Raw genomic sequence first — 25078 nt, 5'->3', positions numbered from 1 at the left:
ATCTACTTCAATTGTGAAAGTTCAGAAAATAATGATATAATTATTGTACATTATATAATAAATATATAATTATGTAAAGTATAGAGGTGCTGTCACATAATAAATGCCTCACTAAGTGGTAGCTATTATTAAAATTGTCTCTTGCCGCCCTCAGCAGGATAAAATACCACTGTCCCTGAAAACTACTGCAAAGTCCCCATGCCTGTAGCCTTGAATAACCCATCCAATCTTTACCATTAACCCTCCAGAGGAAGGCACCCAGCATAGATGAGGCATGGCATAAAGATGTTTCCATAACCATTTTCCTCTGTCCTACCACTCCCCACACACCGTAGCCATCAACACACAGTTTTCCCCAACAGAGTTGTTGGCTTTGCCTGAGTCAGGGCTCCAGCACACGAAGGGAACTATCACCATTCTAGCACTTTTTCAGGGTTCATTAGAGAAACCTGAATGTGTTTTAATATTGACTGAGGTACTGATTGAAACTATCTTATAGACGTGAACTGATCACTTATTCTGTGTTAGGTACTGTGCTCTGTGCTGAGGATGAAAGATGAGTAGATGAATGAGACAAGGTCCCTGCTTTTAGAAGCACACAGACAAATAACCTCTGTGCAGTGTAGTAAGTGCTGTGATAGAGATAAACAGCACATGCTTCTGTAGGAGCACAAAGGAGGAATATCTAACTAAAGAGCAGGGCAGTGAGGGTAGAAAGAGGTGTCAATGGAGCTGAGTCTTAAAACTTATTTAAGTGACTTCTTAGTTTGGAAGTATGTTCCAGGTACAGGCAACATATGCAAGGTCACCTAGGAAGGAGAGAGCACGGCATGTTTATATTAAAGAAGCTGGAAGTGTTTTAATGGAGCTGCCCGATAGGATAAATTTGGGGGAGTGGTAATACCTGAGTAGAAATCATATGTCAGTATAATCATATATCAACATAAGTATTTGGGTCTTATCCTGATACCAGACAATGTCACCAAAGTATTTTAAGCAAGGAAGTGACATGAGCCAGATGGCATTTCAGGAAATCACTCTGCAAAATGAATTAGAGAGACATAAACCTAGAGGCGATGAGATGGGGCCAGGGGCTACTACAGCAAGAAATAATAAGACCTGAACATCAGGCCTGCACGTATAGAAAAGAGGGGATAGATTAAGAATTAAGATTTTAAGGAATTAAGGAAAAAGACTCAACCAGATGTGGTGACAATTTTAATTAGGGAGAGGCAGTAGGCTAGGACATTCTAGTTTATTTGACTCGTAGAGCTGGGTGAACAGTAATGCTGTTGATTAAGATAGAAAATATAGAAGAAGAGAAACAGAATTGGTGGTGTGGGTAAGATAATGAGTCTATTTTCAAGCACAATAAGTTTGAGGTCCTTGTGGGACATGAGGAGGAGCTATCCAGTAGATAATTTGATCTATGGCTCTGAAGCTTTGGATGTTAATGTGCAAATCAGCCACCTGTGAGGCATCATTTGTAGCCAAGGGAAAGGAATGGATAAGTGCCGAAAGAATAGAGAAAAGAATACCCTACAGAGTACCAACATTTAAAGATTGAGTGAGATCGAGAAGGAGCAATCAAAAAGTGAGAAAACAGTATCATGGACTCCAAGAGTATAGAGCCTTAAGAATGCAAATAATGTTTAATGTAGCAGAGGATATCAAGTAATATTAGAGTCTAAGGAAAAAATTGTTTTTGGCATTCAGGAGATCACTGATTATCTTGGGGAGAGCAATTTCAATGGGGTAGTAGGTTCAGGTAAAATGGCACTTTCTAGAAACTTGATTGGGGTTTCATGGTTAACCCTGCCTCCCTATTATCAGGAAGAATTAGGTCCCAGTGATAGAAAGAACCTTTTATTTCTGTCCTGTATGAACTAAGGAAAGAGTTTGAATTTTTCACTAAGAATAGTCCAGCTGTACCAAAAAGTGATGTAGGTACCAAAGCAACTTGGGTAATAGCTTTTGAGGTTGTGTAGCAGAAGGCTCCCCAGCTGCTTTTTTAGGTTAATTGATCATGCTTTATTTCTACAGTATGGATGGATTTCGACTGGTGAAATTAAATGAGGTCATCCGACAAGTGGATATTGTTATTACCTGTACAGGTATGATTATGACATATAAAATGGGGTGGCACTTGGGAACACTTTCATGGAACAAGTGAAAAATGACTAGAAATGTTCTGAACAAAACCAAACTCTAAAAGCCAGAGATAGTAGTCCACAAAACCAATCTTTCACATTCTTCCTACCTCTTTAGAACTCTGACCAAAAGTATACCATTAGGTCATCCCTAGAGGAAAGTTTCTCTCTAGTCTTTTTAACTGTTCCATATCTCCATTCATCCTCAGCTACCTAGGAGATGGCTACCAGTGAGTTTTATTTGGGAAGCTAGATCTTAAATTTGTACAGTTTTGAAAATTTTACTTCCAAAAGTGATGTGTATTTCTCTCTAGTCTCTGTAATTAAAGCAAGCCTAGAGCAAAATTCTTCCTAGTTAGAGAAAGTGGAAAAGGTAGTTGTGTTAATTCCCAAAGATGTAGATTTTGAGTTTTAGAGAGGAATATGCAGATATGTCTACCTTCCTTGGACTGAGATATTTTATCTTTATGTTAGAACCATAAGCCATTGGAATATTGGGTTTATTTTATAATTCTATTTTAAAGGAGGAAAATCAGAATATTTAAGAATAAAACTATTATTTGTAGTCTCAGGGAGAGCTGGGGGCAAAGAAGAACCATAAGAAATTGTTCTTAGGGCTTCCCTGGTGGCACAGTGGTTAAGAATCTGCCTGCCAATGCAAGGGACGTGGGTTCGATCCCTGGTCCGGGAAGATCCCACATGCCATGGAGCAACTAACCCCGTGCGCCACAACTACTGAGCCTGCGCTCTAGGGCCCACGAGCCACAACTGTTGAGCCCGTGTGCCACAGCTACTGAAGTCTGTGTGCCCTAGAGCCTGTGCTCTGCAACAAAAGAAGCCACCGCAATGAGAAGCCCGCACGCCACAACGAGGAGTAGCCCCTGCTTGCCGCAACTAGAGAAAGCCTGCCCACAGCAACGAAGACCCAACACAGCCAAAAATAAATAAATAAATTTATTTTTAAAAAAAGAAAAAAGAAACTGTTCTTTTTCACATCAATCCTTTGATCTCTTTTTTTGTAAGTAGCTTTACTGAGATATAATTCACTTACCATATACATTTTACCCATTTTAAGTGTATAATTCAATGTTTTCTAGCAAATTCACAAGGTTATACAACCAAGACAATCTAATTTTTTTATTGAGATGTAATTTACATACTGTAAAAGTCACTCTTTTAAAGTATACAGTTCATACAGTTCTGCAGCCTGTGGAAGGAAAACCACATTCACAGAAAGACAGACAAAATGAAAAGGCAGAGGACTTTCTACCAGATGAAGGAACAAGATAAAACCCCAGAAAAACAACTAAATGAAATGGAGATAGGCAACCTTCCGGAAAAAGAATTCAGAATAATGATAGTGAAGATGATGAAGAAGATCCAGATGATCCAGTGAAGATGACCTCAGAAAAAGAATGGAGGCAAAGATCGAGAAGATGCAAGAAATGTTTAACAAAGACCTAGAAGAATTAAAGAACAAACACCTAGCAGAATTAAAGAACAAACAAACAGAGATGAACAATACAATAACTGAAATGAAAAATACACTAGAAGGAATCAATAGCAGAATAACTGAGGCAGAAGAACAGATAAGTGACCTGGAAGACAGAATGGTGGAATTCACTGCCATGGAAGAGAATAAAGAAAAAAGAATGAAAAGAAATGAAGACAGCCTAAGAGACCTCTGGGACAACATTAAACACAACAACATTCGCATTATAGGGGTTCCAGAAGGAGAAGAGAGAAAGGACCCAAGAAAATATTTGAAGAGATTATAGTCGAAAACTTCCCTAACATGGGAAAGGAAATAGCCACCCAAGTCCAGGAAGCACAGAGAGTCCCAGGCAGGATAAACCCAAGGAGAAACATGCCGAGACACATAGTACTCAAATTGACAAAAATTAAAGACAAAGAAAAATTATTGAAAGGGAAAAACGAAAAATAACATACAAGGGAACTCCCATAAGGTTAACAGCGATCTCTCAGCAGAAACTCTACAAGCCAGAAGGGAGTGGCATGATATATTTAAAGTGATGAAAGGGAAGAATCTACAACCAAGATTACTCTACCCAGCAAGGATCTCATTCAGATTCAACAGAGAAATCAGACAGGCAAAAGCTAAGAGAATTCAGCACCACCAAACCAGCTGTACAACGAATGCTGAAGGAACTTCTCTAAGTGGGAAACACAAGAGAAGAAAAGGGCCTACAAAACAAATCCATAACAATTTAGAAAACAGTAATAGGAACATGCAAATCAATAATTACCTTAAACGTGAATGGATTAAATGCTTCAACCAAAAGACACAGGCTTGCTGAATGGATACAAAAACAAGACCCATATATATGCTGTCTACAAGAGACCCACTTCAGACCTAGGGACACATACAGACTGAAAGTGAGGGATTGGAAAAAGATATTCCTTGCAAATGGAAATCAAAAGAAAGCTGGGGGCTTCCCTGATGGCGCAGTGGTTGAGAGTCTGCCTGCCGTTGCAGGGGACACAGGTTCGTGCCCCAGTGCGGGAGGATCCCACAGGCCTCAGAGCAGCTGGGCCCGTGAGCCATGGCCGCTGAGCCTGTGCGTCCAGAGCCTGTGCTCCACAATGGGAGAGGACACAACAGTCAGAGGCCCGTGTACCAAAAAAAAAAAGAAAGAAAGAAAGCTGGAGTAGCAATGCTCTTATCAGATAAAATAGACTTTTAAAATAAAGACTGTTACAAGAGACAGGGAAGGACACAACATAATGATCAAGGGATCAATCCAAGAAGAAGATATAACAATTATATATGCACCCAACATAGGAGCACCTCAGTACATAAGGCAACTGCTAACAGCTTTAAAAGAGGAAATCGACAGTAACACAATAATAATGGGGGACTTTAACACCTCACTTACACCAATGGACAGATCATCCAAACAGAAAATTAATAAGGAAACACAAGCTTTAAATAACACAATAGACCAGCTAGATTTAATTGATATTTATAGGACATTCCATCCGAAAACAGCAGATTACACTTTCTTCTCAAGTGTGCATGGAACATTCTCCAGAATAGATCACATCCTGGGTCACAAATCAAGCCTCAGTAAACTTAAGAAAATTGAAATCATTTCAAGCATCTTTTCTGACCACAACACTATGAGATTAGAAATCAGTTACAGGGAAAAAAATGTAAAAAACACAAACACATGGAGGCTAAACAATATGTTACTAAACAACCAAGAGATCACTTAAGAAATCAAAGAGGAAATCAAAAAATACCTAGAGACAAATGACAATGAAAACATGACAATCCAAAACCTATGGGATGCAGCAAAAGCAGTTCTAAGAGGGAAATTTATAACAATACAAGCCTACCTCAAGAAACAAGAAAAATCTCAAATAAACAATATAAGTTACACCTAAAGGAACTAGGGAAAGAAGAAGAAACAAAACCCAAAGTTAGTAGAAGAAATCATAAAGATCAGAGCAGAAATAAATGAAATAGAATCAAAGAAAACAATAGCAAAGATCAATAAAACTAAAAGCTGGTTCTTTGAGAAGATAAACAAAATTGATAAACCATTAGCCAGACTCATCAAGAAAAAGAGGGAGAGGACTCAAATCAATAAAATTAGAAATGAAAAAGAAGTTACAACAGACACCTCAGAAATACAAAGCATCCTAAGAGACTACTACAAGCAACTCTATGCCAATAAAATGGACAACTTGGAAGAAATGGACAAATTCTTAGAAAGGTATAACCTTCCAAGACTGAACCAGGAAGAAATAGAAAATATGAACAGACCAATCACAAGTAATGAAATTGAAACTGTGATTAAAAATCTTCCAACAAACGAAAGTCCAGGACCAGATGGCTTCACAGGTGAATTCTATCAAACATTTAGAGAAGAGCTAACACCCATCCTTCTCAAACTCTTCCAAAAATTGCGGAGGAAGGAATACTCCCAAACTCATTCTATGAGGCCACCGTCACCCTGATACCAAAACCAGACAAAGATACCACAAAAAAAGAAAATTACAGACCAATATCACTGATGAATATAGATGCAAAAATCCTCAACAAAATACTAGCAAACAGAATCCAACAACACATTAAAAGGGTCATACACCATGATCAAGTGGGATTTATCCCAGGGATGCAAGGGTTCTTCACTATATGCAAATCAATCAATGTGATACACCATATTAACAAACTGAAGAATAAAAACCATATGATCATTTCAATAGATGCAGAAAAAGCTTTTGACAAAATTCAACACCCATTTATGATAAAAATTCTCCGGAAAGTGGGCATAGAGGGAACCAACCTCAACATAATAAAGGCCATATACGACAAACCCACAGCAAACAACATTCTCAATGGTGAAAAACTGAAAGCATTTCCACTAAGATCAGGAACAAGACGAGGATGTCCACTCTCACCACTATTATTCAACATAGTTTTGGAAGTCCTAGCCACGGCAATCAGAGAAGAAAAAGAAATGAAAGGAATACAAATTGGAAAAGAAGAAGTAAAACTGTCACTGTTTGCAGATGACGTGATACTATACATAGAGAATCCTAAAGATGCCACCAGAAATCTACTAGAGCTAATCAATGAATTTGGTAAAGTTGCGGGATACAAAATTAATGCACAGAAATCTCTTGCATTCCTATACACTAACGACGAAAGATCAGAAAGACAAATTAAGGAAACAATCCCATTCACCACTGCAACAAAAAGAATAAAATACCTAGGAATAAACCTACCTAAGGAGGTAAAAGACCTGCACTCAGAAAACTATAAGACACTCATGAAAGAAATCAAAGATGACACAAACAGATGGAGAGATATACCATGTTCTTGGATTGGTAGAATCAAAATTGTGTAAATGACCACACTACCCAAAGCAATCTACAGATTCAATGCAATCCCTATCAAATTACCAGTGGCATTTTTTACAGAACCAGAACAAAAAATCTTAAAATTTGTATGGAGACACAAAAGACCCCGTTAGCCAAAGCAGTCTTGAGGGAAAGAAATGGAGCTGGAGGAATCAGACTCCCTGACTTCAGACTATACTACAAAGCTACAGTAATCAAGACAATATGGTAAAAACAGAAAATAGAAAAACAGAAATATAGATCAACGGAACAGGATAGAAAGCCCAGAGATAAACCCATGCACCTATGGTCAACTAATCTTTGACAAAGGAGGCAAGAATATACAATGGAAGAAAAGACAGTCTCTTCAATAAGTGGTGTTGGGAAAACTGGACAGCTACATGTAAAAGAATGAAATTAGAACACTCCCAACACCATACACAAAAATAAGCTCAAAATGGATCAGAGACCTAAATGTAAGACTGGACACTATAAAACTCTTAGAGGAAAACATAGGAAGAACACCCTTTGACATAAGTCACAGCAAGATCTTTTTTGATCCACCTCCTAGAGTAATGGAAATAAAATAAAAAATAAGCAAATGGGACCTAATGAAACTTAAAATCTTTTGCAAAGCAAAGGAAACTAAAACAAGACGAAAAGACAACCCTGAGAATGGGAGAAGATATTTGCAAACGATTCAACAGACAAAGGATTAATCTTCAAAATATATAAACAGCTTATGCAGCTCAATATTAAAAAAACAAACAACCCTGGGCTTCCCTAGTGGCGCAGTGGTTGAGAGTCCGCCTGCCGATGCAGGGGACACGGGTTCGTGCCCCGGTCCGGGAAGATCCCACATGCCGCTGAGTGGCTAGGCCTGTGAGCTATGGCCGCTGAGCCTGCGCGTCCGGAGCCTGTGCTCCGCAACAGGAAAGGCCACAACAGTGAGAGGCCCACATAACACACACACAAAAAAAACCCAATCAAAAAATGGGCAGAAGACCTAAATAGACATTTCTCCAAAGAAGACATACAGATAGCCAAGAAGCACACGAAAAGCTGCTCAACATCACTAATTATTAGAGAAATGCAAATCAAAACTACAGTGAGGTATCACCTCACACCAGTTAGAATGGGCATCATCAGAAAATCTACAAACAACAAATGCTGGAGAGCGTGTGGAGAAAAGGGAACCCTCTTGCACTGTGGGTGGGAATGTAAATTGATACAGCCACTATGGAGAACAGTATGGAGGTTCCTTAAAAAACTAAAAATAGAATTACCATATGACCCAGCAATCCCACTCCTGGGCACATACCCAGAGAAAACTATAATTTAAAAAGGCACATGCACCCCAATGTTCATTGCAGCACTATTTACAATAGCCAGGTCATGGAAACAACGTAAATAGCTATCGACAGACGAATGGATAAAAAAGTTGTGGTACATATATACAATGGAATATTACTCAGCCATAATAAGGAATGAAATTGAGTCATTTATTGAGACGTGGATGGATCTAGAGAGTGTCATACAGAGTGAAGTAAGTCAGAAAGAGAAAAACAAATATCATATATTAATGCATGTATGTGGAACCTAGAAAAATGGTACAGATGAACCAGTTTGCAAGGCAGAAACAGAGACACAGATGTAGAGAACAAACGTATGGACACCAAGGGAGGAAAGTGGTGGGGGGTGGGGGGATGGTGGTGGTGTAATGAATTGGGAGATTGGGATTGACATATATACACTAATATATATAGATAACTAATAAGAACCTGCTGTATAAAAAAATAAAATAAAATTCAAAAAAATAAAAATAAAAAAGTATACAGTTCAGGGACTTCCCTGGTGGTCCAGTGGTTAACACTTCACTTTCCAATGCAGAAGGGACGGGTTCGATCCCTGGTTGGGGAAGCTAAGATCCCACATGCCTTGGGGCCAAAAAAAAGAGGATAAAACAGAAGCAATATTGTAACAAATTCAATAAAGACTTTAAAAATGGTCCACATCAAAAAAAATCTTTATAAAATAAAGCATACAGTTCAGTGATTTTTACTAAAGTTGTACAACATCCCATTATCAAATTCCAGAACATTTTCATCATCCCCAAAATAAATCTTATACCATTAGCACTCACTCTTTTTTCTACCCTTCAGTTTTCTGCAGCCCTAGGCTACCATTAAATTCTCTGTCTCTATAGATTTGCCTATTTCAGATATTTCATATAAACAGAATCATACAATATGTGGTCTTTTGTGACTTTTTTTACCTAGCATAATATTTTCAGGGTTCATGTATGTTGTAGTGTGTATCAGTATTTCATTCCTTTTGATTGCTGAATAATATTCCATTTTAAGGTTATATCACATTTCAGTGATATCCATTCATCAGTTGATAGACACTTGGGTTGTTTTTACTTTTTGGCTATTATGAATAATGCTGCTATGAACATTGTGTACAAGTTTTTCTGTGGACATGTCTTCAGTTCTCTTGGGTATATACCTATAAGTGGAATTGCTGGATCATATGATAACTACTTTTAACATTTTGAGAAAATGCCAAACTTTTCCAAAGTAACTACATTATTTTACAATCCTGCCAACAATGTATGAGAGTTGCAGTTTCTCCACATCCTTGTCAACACTTGTTATTGTCTGATTTTTGGATTATAGCTATCCTAGTATGTGTGAAATAGTGTGTCACTGTGGTTTTGATTTGCCTTTCCCTAATGACGTTGAGCATCTTTTCATGTGTGTTGGCACATCTTTTGTACATCTTCTTTTAAGAATGTCTATTCAGATCCTTTACTCATTTTTAAAATGAGCTGTCTTTTTATTATTGATTTGTAAGAGTTCTTTATAAATTTTATTATTGAGTTGTAAGAATTTTTATCAGATTTATGATTTACAGTTATTTTGTCCCATTGTGTAGGTTGTCTGTTCACTTTCTTAGTGGTATCATTTGAAGCACAAAAGTTTTTAATTTCAGTGTAGTCCAGTTTATTTTTTCTTTGGTTGCTTGTGCTTTAGGTGTTATCTAAGAAACCATTGCCTAACCCAGGTCACAAAGATTTATTCCTATGCTTTGCTATGAGTTTTATAGTTTTAGCTCTCATATTTAGGTCTCTGATCCATTTTAAGTTAAGTTTACATGTGGTGTGAGGAAGAGGTCCAACTTCATTCCTTTTCATGTGGCTATCTCTTCTGTTTTTAAGGTAACAAGAATGTGGTAACCAGAGAGCACTTAGACCGTATGAAGAATAGCTGCATCGTTTGTAACATGGGACATTCCAACACGGAGATTGACGTGGTAAGTTCAAGTGACTCATCATTGGGTTTTGTTTTTTTTTTTTCTCTCTCCTTCCCAAGAAACATAAACTAGAAGAAGAAAGAGCAGGGTCACCAGCCATCGTAAACATGACTGTACTGGTAGAGCTGTTCATAGTCTGTTCACTCACTAGCCTTATGGCTTGTGCGTATGGATTCTACAAAGCTTCTTTATCTCAACTTAATCATTTCAAATGATTGGTTTTTTTCCACCTAAGCTTGATACCTACTTGTACTGTAAGCCATTTTATCTTTATGATTAGGATTAAGAGCTGGGTAAACTCAAAACTACAAAAAGGATACAATAAATGTGAGTCAGTATGCTAGTCAGTATTTTGGAGAGATTTGATTTTGCCATAAAGGTGAGATTAGTAGGTTGGTCCAGGGAAACAAGTCAAGGGAGGGAAATCTATGGGCTGGGATGAGAGCACTGCTTAAGATTGACTGTGTCTGTCAAATATGGTGGTTTCCCTTTTCTCTCCCTCTTTTATGGGGCTAGGTCTCCCCTTAACATATTTTCCAAACTGTAGTATTGGATCTATAGATGTCACAATCAATTCAGTAGCATGTGTTCCTCAAACATGGAAAACCTATAGCTGTGGTTCTCTAGTTTTATTATAGTCACCTAAAATTTTCTGATCCAACAGAACATTTGATCCTACTAAGGTGCCCAAGTAATAGTTAATAGAAGTGTTATTTATTTCTTTTCAGACTTACCAAAGTATCTCTCAGTGTGACTTTCACTCTGGTTTTAAGTTTTTATGGCATTTTTCTGACACAACTGTATTTCTCTCTGAGTAAATGGCTCAAGCAAAGCATGCTTTCATCTCCACTGAGGGCTGCTCTGATTGAGCTTCAGCATTGCCAGGTAAGGATCAGTTGATATACTGAGAGCCTGTGGGATATCTATTTTAAATGGTTTCTCTTTTTAACTCTGTGCTCTATTCTTCTGTTATTAAAAATAGCTGGGAAAACAACCTACCAAAGCCTGTTTCTACCCTTGAGGTTTTGGAGTGGCATGGCTCCATTACTCTGTCTTACCATGATATTTTGCTTATAATGAGTAATTTATTTAGTTCGTGTTTTTGAGGGATTTTTTGTTGTTGCTGTTTTGAGGGGTTTTTTGTTTTTTTTTGTTTGGTTTGGTTTTTTGGTTAAGTTTCACTTTTGTGCCATACTGCCCGTTTACTAAATGGTCAAAGGTATCAATATTTCTAAAACTATCTAGCCTATGATTGTCCTTTTCTGGATTGATCTGCTTGTAGAGCCCCCAGATGGAAAAATCTTAAAGGGAAGTGGTTATGCTCTGAGCGCTGAAGTGAAATCTTCTGAGTAAGCGAACAGGGAAGGAATTTCCATTCTAAACCCTCAAGAAGCTCTAAAATAAAGATAATTTCAATGCAGTCATGTAATTTTTATATTTTTACTTTATCTCATTTCATCCTCTTGACCACCCCACAAGGCAGTATTCTTATTCCTGATTTTCAGTTGGGAAAATAAAAGCTTAAGTACATTGTTCAGTCATAGCCGTTGGTTCAAAAATGAAATTGAAGCACAAAATTCAGGTTTTTTGACTTCAAGTCCAGTTTTTTTGTTTTTGTTTTTCTGTATGTTTTTGTTTGTTTTTTTAGTTTTTTAGTTTGGTTTTTTGTTTTGTTTTTTGGCCGTGCTTCACAGTTTGCAGGATCTTAGTTCCCTGACCTGACCAGGGATTGAACCTGGGCTCAGGCTCAGGCAGTGAAATCGCCGAGTCCTAACACTGGACTACCAGGGAATTCCCTGTTTTTCTGTATGTTATACTATGATCTCCTCATGCTTTTTAGATTACTTTCAAATTGTGGTGGTAATCTCTTCTCCAAAGGCAGCCCAGATATAAGTAATCTCTCAGGATAAAGGCCAGGAGACTCTTTACCTTCAATCATAAATATTTATTGTGTGATTGCTATATGCCAGGTCCTGCTCTATATGCTTGGGATCAGTGCACAAAACAGGCAAAGATTCCTACCCTCATGGAACTTATATTTTATGAGAAAAAGGACAATAGACATAATAAGTAAAATTTATAGTATGTTAGAAGGTGAAAGCACCGTAGAAAAAAGAAAAAGCAGAGCATGGTAAGGGGAAATCAAGAGTGCTGGGTTGTAATTTTAGATAGAGGGATCAAGGTATAAGCCTCACTAATAAGGTGATGGTTGAGCATATCTGAAGGAATTAACCATGTTGACTTTTAGGTGAAGGACATTTCACGATGAGGGAACAGCCAGAGCTAATGCCCCAATGCGCGAGTTGCCTAGTCTGTTTGAGGATCAACAATGAGGCCAGTATGACTAGAGCAGAAGAGCATGGGGCGGCCTTCCCTGGTGGCGCAGTGGTTGAGAGTCCGCCTGCCAATGCAGGGGACACAGTTTCGTGCCCCAGTCCGGGAAGATCCCACATGCCGCGGGGCGGCTAGGCCCGTGAGCCATGGCCGCTGAGCCTGCGCGTCCGGAGCCTGTGCTCCGCAATGGGAGAGGCCACAGCAGTGAGAGGCCCGCGTACTGCAAAAAAAAAAAAAAAAAAGCATGGGGCAGGGAAGAGTGGAAAATGAGGTCAGAGAGGTAATTAGCCACATCTTATAAGACCTCAGAGGCCATTGTAAGAGCTCCTGATTGTGTTCTGAGAGGAATATGGAGCCGCTGTAGGATTTATGCCTTCTGTTTTAAAAGGATGATTTTTTATTTTAGAAGTGTCACCCTGGCTGCTGCATTGAGACTAGACCTTTTGCAGGTATTGCTAGGTAGCCCCAGTATCTGCCACTGCCACTAGCCAAGAGCCATCTTTCAACTGTCTTCGTGCTCTTCTTAGCAGAAAGTATATGACTAAACTAAGTGATCCAGAAAGGGAGATGTTCAGAATGACTTTGGAAAAGTTTAATTATGCAACTTTCAATGTAGTGTCACAGGGCATGCAAAGTGAAATTTAAGGAAATAGCAAACTCAACTAAACATTGATTCCAGAATGTTCATTCACTACTTAGCAAATTTGTGTTGAGTACTCACTCTGCTCTGTGCTAAGTACTAATTGGCTGAAGAAATAACAGTGAACAATATGCCTGCTTTCCTGGAGCTTATATTCTACTGTGGGAAACAATTACTAAATAGACAGTTATGGACTTCCCTGGTGACACAGTTGTTAAGAATCTGCCTGCCAGGGCTTCCCTCGTGGTGCAGTGGTTGAGAGTCTGCCTGCCGATGCAGGGGACGCGGGTTCGGCCCCGGTCTGGGAAGATCCCACATGCCTGCGGAGCGGCTGGGCGTGTGAGCCATGGCCGCTGAGCCTGCGCGTCCGGAGCCTGTGCTCTGCAATGGGAGAGCCACAGCAGTGAGAGGCCCGTGTACCGCAAAAAAAAAAAAAAAAAAAAAAAAGAATCTGCCTGCCAATGCAGGGGACATGGGTTCAAGCCCTGGTCTGGGAGGATCCCACATGCCGCGGAGCAACTAAGCCCGTGTGCCACAACTACTGAGCCTGCACTCTAGAGCCCGCGAGCCACAACTACTGAGCCCATGCGCCACAACTGCTGAAGCCCATGCGCCTAGAGCCCGTGCCCTGCAACAAGAGAAGCCACCACAATGAGAAGCCCGCACACCGCAATGAAGAGTAGCCCCCACTCGCTGCAACTAGAGAAAGCCCGCGCGCAGCAACGAAGACCCAACACAGCCAAAAAAAAAATAGACAGTTATTTTCAGTTAGTGCCTAATACTGAAGTAAAACAGAAAGATGAGGACATTGAGGGTGCTATTTAATTAGGGTGATCAAAGAAGGTGTCTTTGAGGAGATAACATTTGAACAAAAACTTGAATGACCATTCTATTCAGAGAGAATGGTGAGTCAAGACCATGAGGTAGAAACATGCTTGATGTGTTTGAGGAACAGAAAAGGTGCCATTGTGGCAGGAACAGAATGGGCAAGGGAATGAGGATAAGAGGCAGCAAGGAGGTAGTGGGTTATGTACAGCTTCGTAGGCCATGGTATGGACTTTAGATTTTATTCTGCATACAGGTGAAGCCATTGGAAGGTTTTGAGTGGGTGACTGATGAAATCTGACATATGTTTTAAAAAATAACCTTGGCTGTTGTATGAAGAAAACACTTCTGGAGCTTGAGTGGTGATAGGGACGATAGCAAACTCTTTCAGTATTTCCAGCAATAGAAGGAGGTAGCTTGGATTAGATGGATAAACAATGGAGGTGATAAGAAGTGATATATTGTGAAGGTAGGACCAGTGGGCTTTGCTACATGGATTGGATGCAGAGTGTGATAAAAAGAGATGAATCACTGTAAGTTAACTCAGCAAAACTGGGAAGGAAAATGACTTGGTAAATTTTTATCCCGAGTTTTTAGTGATCAAAAATGTAAGGATCTTTTTTTGTGGAGGAATTTACAGTTTACCTAACCTTGAGATGTTGACTGCTGCATTTTAAGGAAGCAATTGCTCATGGAAAGAGTTGGTCATTTAGAAAACTGCATTTTTTTCTGAAAAATAATACCATGAATACTTAGGGGACCTGTGATAGGGATGTGCTCTTAGCTGCCTTTTGTCCAAGTCTTTCTGTCACATACTTCCTTTCTCTTGAAAAGAAACCTGCTTACCCGTATATATCACATAGACAGCCTGTGTGACTGTAAGCTTCACAGTTCAGGTGGTTAAACCATTATGTGCACATGCTTTAAAAGTTTTTGCCAGCCTGGGCTACACTGGTGGCGCAGTGGTTAAGAATCCACCTGCCAATGCAGGGGACATGGGTTCGAGCCCGGGTCCGGGAAGATCCCACATGCCGCGGAGTGGCTAAGCCTGTGCGCCACAACTACTGAGCCTGCGCGCCTAGAGCCCGTGCTCCGCAACAAGAGAAGCCACTGCATTGAGAAGCCCGCGCACCGCAACGAAGAGTAGACCCCGCTCGCCACAGCTAGAGGAAGCCTGAGTGCAGCAACAAAGACCCAATGCAGCCAAAAGTAATAAATAAATAAAGTAAATAAATTTTTAAAAAAAAGTTTTTGCCAGCCAGAGAATTACAGCCTGAGACTTGCTACTGACTCCGTGCTTTGCAGGACTAGAACCACAGCTGTTCTTGGCTTTACAGTGGGACGTACACCTAGTTTGGGAAGGGAGTGGGCATAGGGGACCTTTTTCCTGGTAGATTGCTTAGTGATTATAAATCCACAGAAAAGACATTGGATGTCTTTAAGAGAAATTCTTGTAAAACTGTTCTAGCCATAGGAAACACTTCTCTCAAGGAGTGTAAATGCCAAATAGACTTTAATAGTTTATTGGAACTGCATGGGCAGTGCTGGGGATAACTTAACCAAGTTGCTCTTCAAACCCCATTTTAAACCCTCAGGTCTTTTGCTTGCATCATAGCCATCCCAGTGCTCTAGTAAATTGCCTCTACTAAGCACTGATCATTTTTATGATGTTCCTAAGAAGTTCCCTTTCCTTGATTCCACCACATCTTTTTTCCCAGGGAATATTTCCTAAGACAAGAGACTCTTGTTATCATTGTGTCAGCTCTTTAGTTCCAGTCATCAAGATTGCTTGTCCAATGGAAGATTGGGAGTATGAAACATTAAGAACTTGAAATACTTAAAGTCCCATTATCTCAATAAAAAAATTACCAGTATTACCAAAGAGTATCTCTTGTCTCTACATGGTTATTGTCCTCCATGGTGATATTTCTAAAGGCTGAGGGATTTACTCTGTATATCCTTAACGTCCCCAAATGGCCTATTTGCTTAAATTCTTTTTAACTCTATTTATAGTATTTATTTATAAAATTTCTTTTTAAAATCTTAATTTTAAAGTAGTACTTCCTCAATTTAAAATTCAAGCAACATAAATACGTATAAAGTAAGAAGCAAAAAATTTACAAAATTGAGGTTACAGCATATTATTTCTGCAACTTGATTTTTTCACTTAATAATGTATGGTTTTCATGTTAACAAATACAGATCTACTAATTTCTTTTTTTTGAGAATTACATTATATTCCATTGTATGGAATTATCCTGATTTACTTAGCCATTCCCATGTTGATTTACATTTTTTGCTATTATAAATAATGTTGGGTTAAACATTCGTGGGCACTTATATTTCTGAACTTGAACAAGTATTTCTATAGGATAGAGCCCTAAAAGTGAATTTGATTGGTCAAAGATTAGGTACATATGAAATTTTGTTAGCTGCTGCCAAATTGCCCTCTAGAAAGGTTGAACTAATTTATGAAACTTGACATCGGAAGAGATTTTATATTTCCCATCTACCTAATAAAGAAATGGTCCAGACCATTAATAAAGTCCTGAATATACTGAATCTAATTATAATTATATGTCTTTCTTTCCCACTAGATTAGTAAAGAAAAGAAGATACAGTCCCTGTCAATAAACAGCTCACAGTCTAGTAGAGGAGTCCACAGTCTTATCTATAATAGTGTTCTTTGCTATAATGCCTAGCATACAGTATGTACTCCAGTAAATGATTGTCATATAACGGAAGTGTTTCTCTTTATTTGTCTGATAACTACTATTTGGCAGAACTTCTCAATTTTACCAACTTGAGCCAATGGGTAGTCTTAGAGTACAGACTCCCTTTCTATTTTAGGCATTGCCTCTTGGAAGAAGGAAGTTGTTGCCTTAAGTCTAAACCCTGTGACTGTTATTTGATTACTGCTGTTAATAAACTTAACATTTCTTCTCTTCTCGGAATATACAATATACAGAAATGGAAGGAGGGTGAGCCATTGGGAGCTTTACTCTACCATTAAGCATTGCTCTAAAGGCTACCTCACATTTGCACTTAGGTCACAAAGCTTCTGTAACTTTAGGGTGAACCACCATCATTGAGAAGGTGGAACCTGGGATGTTGGGACATGAGAGCAGAACCTTGGGCCCCGGCATGCTATGTGTAGGACATTCATTCTTCTCTAACTAATCTCACTCAGCTCTGACCCTCCTGTTTTCTGTGTCTCTTCAGCACTTATGTATTCAGTTTGCACTGTATTAATTTGCACTTGTTTGCATGTTGCTTCATAAGTATTAAAGGCTTTTATCCCCTCACATATGTATTGTTTTGTGTCCCGAACTAAAGTATGAGCTTTTTGAAGGCAGAAACCATGTCTTTGGTTTCTTTTGTATTTCCCATAGCACCTTTTACTGTGCTCAGCAGAGAGTGGGCGCACAGTATATGTTGTGGAATGACATCCTGAGTGATCTCTCCCTGGCTGGGCCTAAGATTAAATTCCCTGAAATGGAACAGTCCTAACCAACCCAGGACAGGTATTCTCCATCTGGCATGTTGGTTGCTTCTTTCAACTTGCTATCTGAAATGGCTCCCTTCCACATCTTTCCATCCAGAAAGTGGGACTTGGCATGGCTGATGGTGTGCTTGCTGTGTTGTGTTCCAGGCGAGTCTTCGGACACCAGAACTGACCTGGGAGCGAGTGAGATCCCAAGTTGACCATGTAATATGGCCTGATGGCAAGAGGATAGTGTTGCTGGCAGAGGTAAGACCTGAGGCTGGAGAAGTTCACCCCTGACAGGAGAGACTGCAGTACCCATGTCTCCTCCCCTTCATATTCTCTCATACTTTCAACTCCTCTTAAGAATAAGCTTAACTACTTTACCAATGGATTTTACCTCTAATTGTGAAAGGTCTTTTCATTCAGCAATTAAGAAACTATTTTGGTTCCCCACTTTTCACCAATTATCCTGTCTCTCTGTCACTCTACAGGTTGAGTCAGACAATGGCTTATTACTGTGGAAGGAATTAATGGATAGAACCGTTGCCACTTTGAGTGATGCTTATAAAGAGATAATGTCATTTGTGGGATGGTTTAATCAGGAAGCACAAAGTAGATATTTCTGACTGTAACTAAGATAATCTTAGGCAAACTCTGAGAAGGTCATGTCTTTGCTAATAGATTCCCTGTTTCTGAGTGTCCATTCCCCTAAACTGAGCCAGACGTGTAGTAGATACCCAGCTATATATTGGTTGTATGGTTGATATTTCCCTTTCCTGGCTTCTTCTAGCTCAGCCTTACTCTTGACTTTCAGGCCACTTAGACTCCCATGTCAATGTTTGGCCACTTTTCCTTTCTTGACAGCTTCTCTTTCCTATCCTAGATTTCTGACAGCTGTAACAATGCCCCCTGTTTTTACCTTAACACTTTCTCTTCTTCAGGGAAAGATACCAAGATTACAAGGGGGACAATAATACTTCCCTTGAGTTTTGATTTTCAGTCTTTTTTTTTAATTAAAGAAACTGAAAATGAAAACATATACTGTCTTCATCTAGAGGCCTTTAAATTTATTTTTGAGTCTTCTTCCTATTCTCTTCACTTTTTCTCACCTTATCTCACCTTCTCAAATACTTTAGGGCATCTATAAAGTATGTACAGGAGTGTGTACAGGGAGGGGATCGGCAGGTTGTTAAATATTCACTAATTGCTTTAAAGTCAGCCCACTGTCTGGTGACTTATTTCTAGGTCCCATCTAGTAATTTGGTGACAAAAGCTAGCACCATAGTTGTTTTTGGGCTACAATGGTTGAGCAGAAAACGTGGTCAAGCTTCCTAGGAAATAAAGTAGGAAAGAATGGCATTGGGGGGAAGGTTCTAGTCATTCTAACTCTCTGAATAACCCACTGGAAATACATGACTGCCCTTGAATTCAGGAGAACCAGGTTGAGGAAAAAGCACAGAAACCATCACAGCTTCCTAAGTCAAAAAATATCTCCCATCACGACCTGGAGAGGTTGCCCTTGGATTTGACCAGATCATTGTTTAGGACAGTTTTTCGAAGGAATATCGATGCCTCAGAAGGAAGATATTCTGTTGTAGAAAGCAGAAAATTCAAGGGAAATATACCCTCCTTTGGCATAAGCCTCAGTATCATGTGACTATCTCTATTCCTTTTTACATAAACGCAGAGATCTTTTATCTTATTATCTTCATCAGAATTTCTTAACATTTCACTCAGATGTCAATCAGTTCATTTCCACTGACTGAACACCTGCCTTTTGTCCAGCATGTTAGTTGGGAAGTGTTTGGAAAATGGCTGTCGTGTTCTTCCCTCACTCCTCAAAGCCAGAGACTTCATCTAACCAACCCATTTGTGTGTTAACCTTTGCTTTCTAGGGCCGTCTGCTAAACCTAAGCTGCTCCACAGTGCCTACATTTGTGCTCTCGATCACCGCAACTACTCAGGTAAGGCCTCCAGAGTGGGGAAGCAGTGGGCTGGAAAGAGTCATTAGCCCATCAGGGTTTCACTTGATATGGGGTAGATTGCTGTGAATGGCACGTCAGCATCCATTTCTCTGCTTTTCTAGGCTCTTGCCTTGATAGAACTCTACAATGCTCCTGAGGGTCGCTATAAGCAGGATGTCTACCTGTTGCCCAAGAAAATGGGTAAGCAAGAGTCCTTCTATCCCAGTCCTTACCAAGTAGTTCAGAGTCAGAGGCTAAGGGAAGTTTGGGGGCATTATATTTCTTAGGGATAGAAAAAAGATATCTTCATCTTGTAAAGTAGGAGCTAGGATTCTTAGATTTCATCCACAGTTGATTTATCACGTTTTCCAAATAGGTTGTCCTAATGAAGTAAGGACATTTTGCTGTGATTTAGTTTACCTGCCTGTGAATTTTAAGGATTTTCCCAAAGTATCTATTACACAAGAAAAAAATCTCAAAGGAAAAAAAAAACTCTTCCCCCCACAAGAAAGAGGAATCATCTCCTACCTTGTGCCATCTGACTTACTCCAGTTCTAGGCTGCTAAGTAGCTCCTACCAAACTTTTCTCAGACCAAGAAGACTTTCATACTACACCTTCTAACTCTGACCCTGTTGCTTCAGGCCAAAGGAAAGACTCTTAATAGCTTCTGTTAAGAGTTTAGTTATGTGGCCGTTTCGTATAGGAGAAACATTAAACTGTCTTAAATTTTTAACGAACCTGCTTCAGACACCTGAACTGATACTGTATGTTTATAAACTCCCAAGCCAAAGATCAGGGAATAAATCAGCTTCTGGTTTTGTTTTGCTTCAGCATTAGATGCACAGCAACTGTGAGAAGTTGACATATTATCCCTTTAATAGACACCTTGGAAGAATATAAAAAAGTAGAACAGTCCATAACTGAATGTATAATGAAGTTAGGGAGACCAAACAAATACATAGGAAATGACTCAAAATTCTGAATAAGCAATATGTATTCAGGTAAGAGAATGTACATAGAAACCCATAAGAACTAAGGGTGTAGTGTCCTTCTCAGTCACTCCTTTCGGAGCTCCCCAAGTGTTAGTTTTTCTGAGTGACCTAAAGTATAAAGTACAAGGCAGAACTAAAGTTGGAGCGTCCTGTTTTTGAGTCCACCCACTGTCCCATCCTTTCTTTTAGACTCCAAGGCCTATTGCTTCTTTCATTTCTCACTTTTCTGGGGAGAAGGAAAGGTTCAAGGCTGAAACAGCTTGTAAGGAAGAAATGTTATGACTTTGGAAAGCACTGGGCTTAAGCTCAAGCAACCATTCCTTAGAATTGAGGTCCAGTGAGCAAAAGTTAAGCATTTTTCATTCAGCTCCGAGAATTAGAAGGTGTCTTCCAACTTTTTAAGGCTGGAGAGAACAGCCAGACAAGAGGCAAGAATGCTTATACCAGGTCTTTTGTGATCTTTTGTTCCAGATGAGTATGTGGCCAGCCTACACCTGCCCACCTTTGATGCCCACCTGACCGAGCTGACAGATGAACAGGCCAAGTATCTGGGGCTCAACAAGAATGGGCCCTTCAAGCCCAATTACTACAGGTGCCTTGAACTTCCCATAAAATAGGGAAGCCTGAGTAGTGATGAGCTTCCTGCACTGGAATTGGTCTTTTCATCCATCACCATATTTACATGAACTAAGGAAAATAAACCCACTCTCCCTCACTACCACCCCCAAATGATTCTTTGAGGCCTTCTCCAGACATGAAACAGTGTTCCCTTTCCTGAATTTGCCACTTCATCTTCTTGATATGATGTTTACCCCTGTATGGAGAAAAACTGGCCTTCTTCATTGATGTGAAAAAGCACCACATTTATCTACCCTCACCATACACTGCAGAAAAGTCCCTGCCTCCCCGTTATACCTTTAGGCCGGCTCTTCATGTCCCAGCATCCCCACAAGCTGATAACATCACAGTCTCATCTTTCTTTTTTCCTGCAGGTATTAAGTTCCTGTAACTCAAGCCAGAAGAAGTTTTAAGGAATAGAACTCCAAGTCTTTTCTCCACTCCTATACAGGAAAGAACCCAGCAAGCTGCCTCTCCAATCAGCTGCCTGCCGTGCTCACCCTATATGTTAGGTTATTTATTTATTAACCTAAATAATAAATGTCGCCTTGGCCCAGAGTGTGGTTGCTGTCCTGAGGGCTGTGAGAGCCGCAGAGGACAGGCTGAGGAAGGAAAGAAATGGGGTTCCCAGTGGATCTTTTGAGTCATTCCCCACTGACTCGGAATCCTCAGCACTGGGCATTGTTCTCTTGTCCAGGCTCAGGAGTTAGTCCATGGATTCCAGACTCCTCCTTCTCTGAGGTTTTCTGGAATAAATTTTTAGCAGCTGCCTTTCTCAGCTTTGGCCCTTCCCCAGGTGAGGCCTTTTGGAAGCCACTGAATTAACATGGCCTGGGTTCCCAGCCTTGACCATCACTATCACTGCCTTCTTTATAAAATGGAAGGAAGGAAGGAGTGTTGTGGCTTTGGCAAGCTACACAAAGAACTCAGCTGTGCCTCTGTTTCCTGGGAGTCTCCTTCCTTACCCAGGACTCCTTTCTTCTCCGTGAATATTTATGTCCATTTTAACAATTTCAGGTTCCAAGAGGAATGTGCCTCTATTATTTCCTCAACAGCTCTGATGTTTATCAGACATTTGTTTTGCCCTCTTTCTAACCCAACTAACCTCTGCTCAGGAAGTGAGGGCCAGCCCCACTGGGGCCCATAATTTTACTTCCTTGTCATTTAACTGGATAATTTCCCAGGAAGCTCCCTACAAATTGGCACTGTCTCAGAAAAGGAGGCTTGTTGTGAAACACTGCTTCCTGAAACTTCCTCCTATTGCCTAAAACTCCTTCTGAAACTGAGCAGGGAAAGGCTTACTTTCCAAGGGATTTGGGAGAGCAGGGCTTCAGAAATGCGACATCTTTCAGACCCACAGCTCAACACCCTAAAGAAGCAGAATATATTTATTTGTCTCCTGGGAAGGGCTTTGCAGCTTAACTGGCTAAGCTATACAGAGATGACACCGTAAACTGAATCCAGATGATCAAAGCTAGTTTGAACGTCATCAGACATTCATCCCTTTGGCCATTGCCATTGAATATGAAACTGAGATCTAACGTCTCTGCAATTTGGTCTGTGGTCTTTCTTCTCTGCTGGGATATCTTTTTATGTTCTGGCCATCTTGGGATTCTGTATTCCAGAGGTAGTTTCTTGAGTAACTCCAACATTACAAAAAATTTGTAATGTGAGCAGCCTGAAATTTTGTGTCCCACCTAAGAGTTGGATTCCTTTTAGAGACTGACCTGTTGGTCTTAAGGGTTCCATTGGGACCAGATTGGTTCTAAGAGTTAAAGTCTGGAGTGGTCCTAGGAATCTTGAATGAAATGAGTCCTTTTCCCCCCTGCTAACCCTGATTAACACTCTCAGTTTTGTTTTTCCATTTTTCCCCTATCCTGGTCTGCCTCAAAGTCTCAAGACCAAGGTGACCCAAGGAAACACCAGACCACCCACGATCACCATAACCTTCCCACCCTAATTCTGCTCTCCGATTTCTACCTTCTCCAACTTCTCCTAGTCTTCACATATACCCACAGAGCTAGTCTGGAAGTGACCTTCCCTTTGGAGGTAGGGAGGTGGATCTTAGGTAAATGGTTGTTTGCCTCACTAAATAGTACACAGTCTCAGCCCATAGAATCTAGTTCCTCAGAGGCCGTATGTCTTAGCAAGTACTGGAAAAATGCCACATGCGTGGCTATATTGTTTCATGGAGAAGATCATAAATGCTGAAAATCCCACTAGGCCATTCAATTCTTCCTTTTGCCCACCCTATTCTGGCTTTTGTTTTAATTAATTGGATCCCTTTAACAGAAGATTCAGAAGATGAAATTTGTGTCTCATCTTATATCCAGAGAAGATTCCATTAGGCAGATATCTGGACTCTAGCTTATTATGTTCTTAAGCCAAAGTCATAACCTGCTGTTTCTCAGCAAAGCCTGGCTGCCTGTGGAGATTACTATGTGCTGATCCTGACAGGACATACTCTGCCTTGAAAATGTGAAGAGACCCATTCCAAATGAAAAAGAGCCACACTGGGCTTCTAGGTTAGGTTGCCCATGTTGCTACCCATGGTGAGGTATTTGCCTCTGAGTTTCAGGTGACCACTCTTCGTCTCTTTCTGGGGACTCTGTGTCATAACCATTAAGGAAAAGGAGGTCCAGGCCTCCTGAGTATTTGGGTTCTATCTTGGTGTTGGAATTTGGTCGTTATTCTTTCTGCCCGTGTAATCAGAACAAATGCATCTTCTTCCCTCGAGCTCTCACCTCAGATGCATCCTAGGTATCTGGAAGCATGGGAAAGAAGACTAATTAGCTCTTTATATGTGACCCTGGCCTGTGGGGAATCTTACCGTTTTCTCTGCAGTGAATTTGTGCTAGTTTTCAAGGTTTTTTGCCTTCTTAATGGAAATACTGTTTTCTTTTTCTCATTAAAAAAAAAAGTATCTGGTCTACCTTTCCTCTGCCCTCCTACCTCCTCATCCTCCCCTCCCATATGAGCACGGCTCCCCATGGCCACATACTCCTGCAAAGCTTTTTTGCTGCTTGGCTTTTCTCTGAACAGATCTGAAATTGCTGCTCCTGTGGTTTTCTCAAAATTAACTTTGTCATGGTTTTAAAAAAGAAATCAAAATGCATTGTTGCATTAAGCTTTTTTAATAAAGGAAAATTACAGGAAAAAATAGGCAACACCAGCAAATTATATGTGGACAAGTTCTAAACTATATATACATACATATATATGTAAAATTATCTAGTTCTCATTGTCATCTTACTGAAAGGAAATAAAACCTCTAAAGATTGCCATATCTGAGAGGCTCTTGGAAATCTTTATGTCTAAGTGATTGTATTAGATCAGCAATAATGAATATGTAATCTCAAAAGATAAATAAAATATTCTTAAAATGGATTCTTGTACTGAGAGTATTCCTTGCTTCAGTGAACTAGGAATTTAGAGATGAGAGAGGCTTCTGGGCAACAGGCTAGAGAGCCTGCTGTAGCGCAAGGATGTGAAAAGCTGAAGCACTTACCAATAGGCATGTTTAAGTGTCCTTAGCCTTGAGTCCCTTGTTCCATGGTGGGTCATTCCACTCATAAATATCACCCTTCCCCCACTGCCCACCCCGTTCTGTGTATAAAGAACCTGCTTTCGTAAAGAGACCGCTCTGGGGGAGTTGAGAAGTATAGGCTTAAGGCAGAGGAACTAAAGCTTGGTTCTTGGTCCCCCAAGCCCTCTGTGTGCTGCCATAAGCTGGAGAGCACAGAAAGGCAGCCTCCTGTGGTTTGGGACCAAAAGACCCTGACTACAGGACCTGACTATGACATCCAACCAAAGAGAAGAAAGAAATGAATCTAGCAGAGAATTGTCTCTAAGTCAGGTTTTGCCTGAGTAAATCATAACCAGA

General features: G+C 40.0%; 1 protein-coding gene across 3 annotated transcripts in view; it reads left to right on the top strand.

Annotated features, from left to right (window-relative positions):
* Positions 1–24571, top strand: part of AHCYL2 (adenosylhomocysteinase like 2) — a 178211-nt gene extending 153640 nt beyond the window's left edge. For all 3 annotated transcript variants that reach the window (XM_082661652.1, XM_082661651.1, XM_082661653.1), the window contains 7 exons: positions 2044–2114; positions 10240–10334; positions 17786–17884; positions 19516–19584; positions 19707–19785; positions 21049–21169; positions 21570–24571. In XM_082661652.1, coding sequence (XP_082517778.1) covers positions 2044–2114; positions 10240–10334; positions 17786–17884; positions 19516–19584; positions 19707–19785; positions 21049–21169; positions 21570–21576 — 541 coding nt within the window. In that variant the 3' untranslated portion in view covers positions 21577–24571. The remainder of the gene's footprint in view (positions 1–2043; positions 2115–10239; positions 10335–17785; positions 17885–19515; positions 19585–19706; positions 19786–21048; positions 21170–21569) is intronic.
* Positions 24572–25078: the final 507 nt, after the last annotated feature.

This window comes from Grampus griseus, assembly GCF_964374135.1.
Source record: "Grampus griseus genome assembly, chromosome: 9".
NCBI classification, from domain to species: domain Eukaryota; kingdom Metazoa; phylum Chordata; class Mammalia; order Artiodactyla; family Delphinidae; genus Grampus; species Grampus griseus.
Note: the sequence above shows the minus strand (reverse complement) of the source record. Positions and strands in the feature narration are given on the sequence as shown.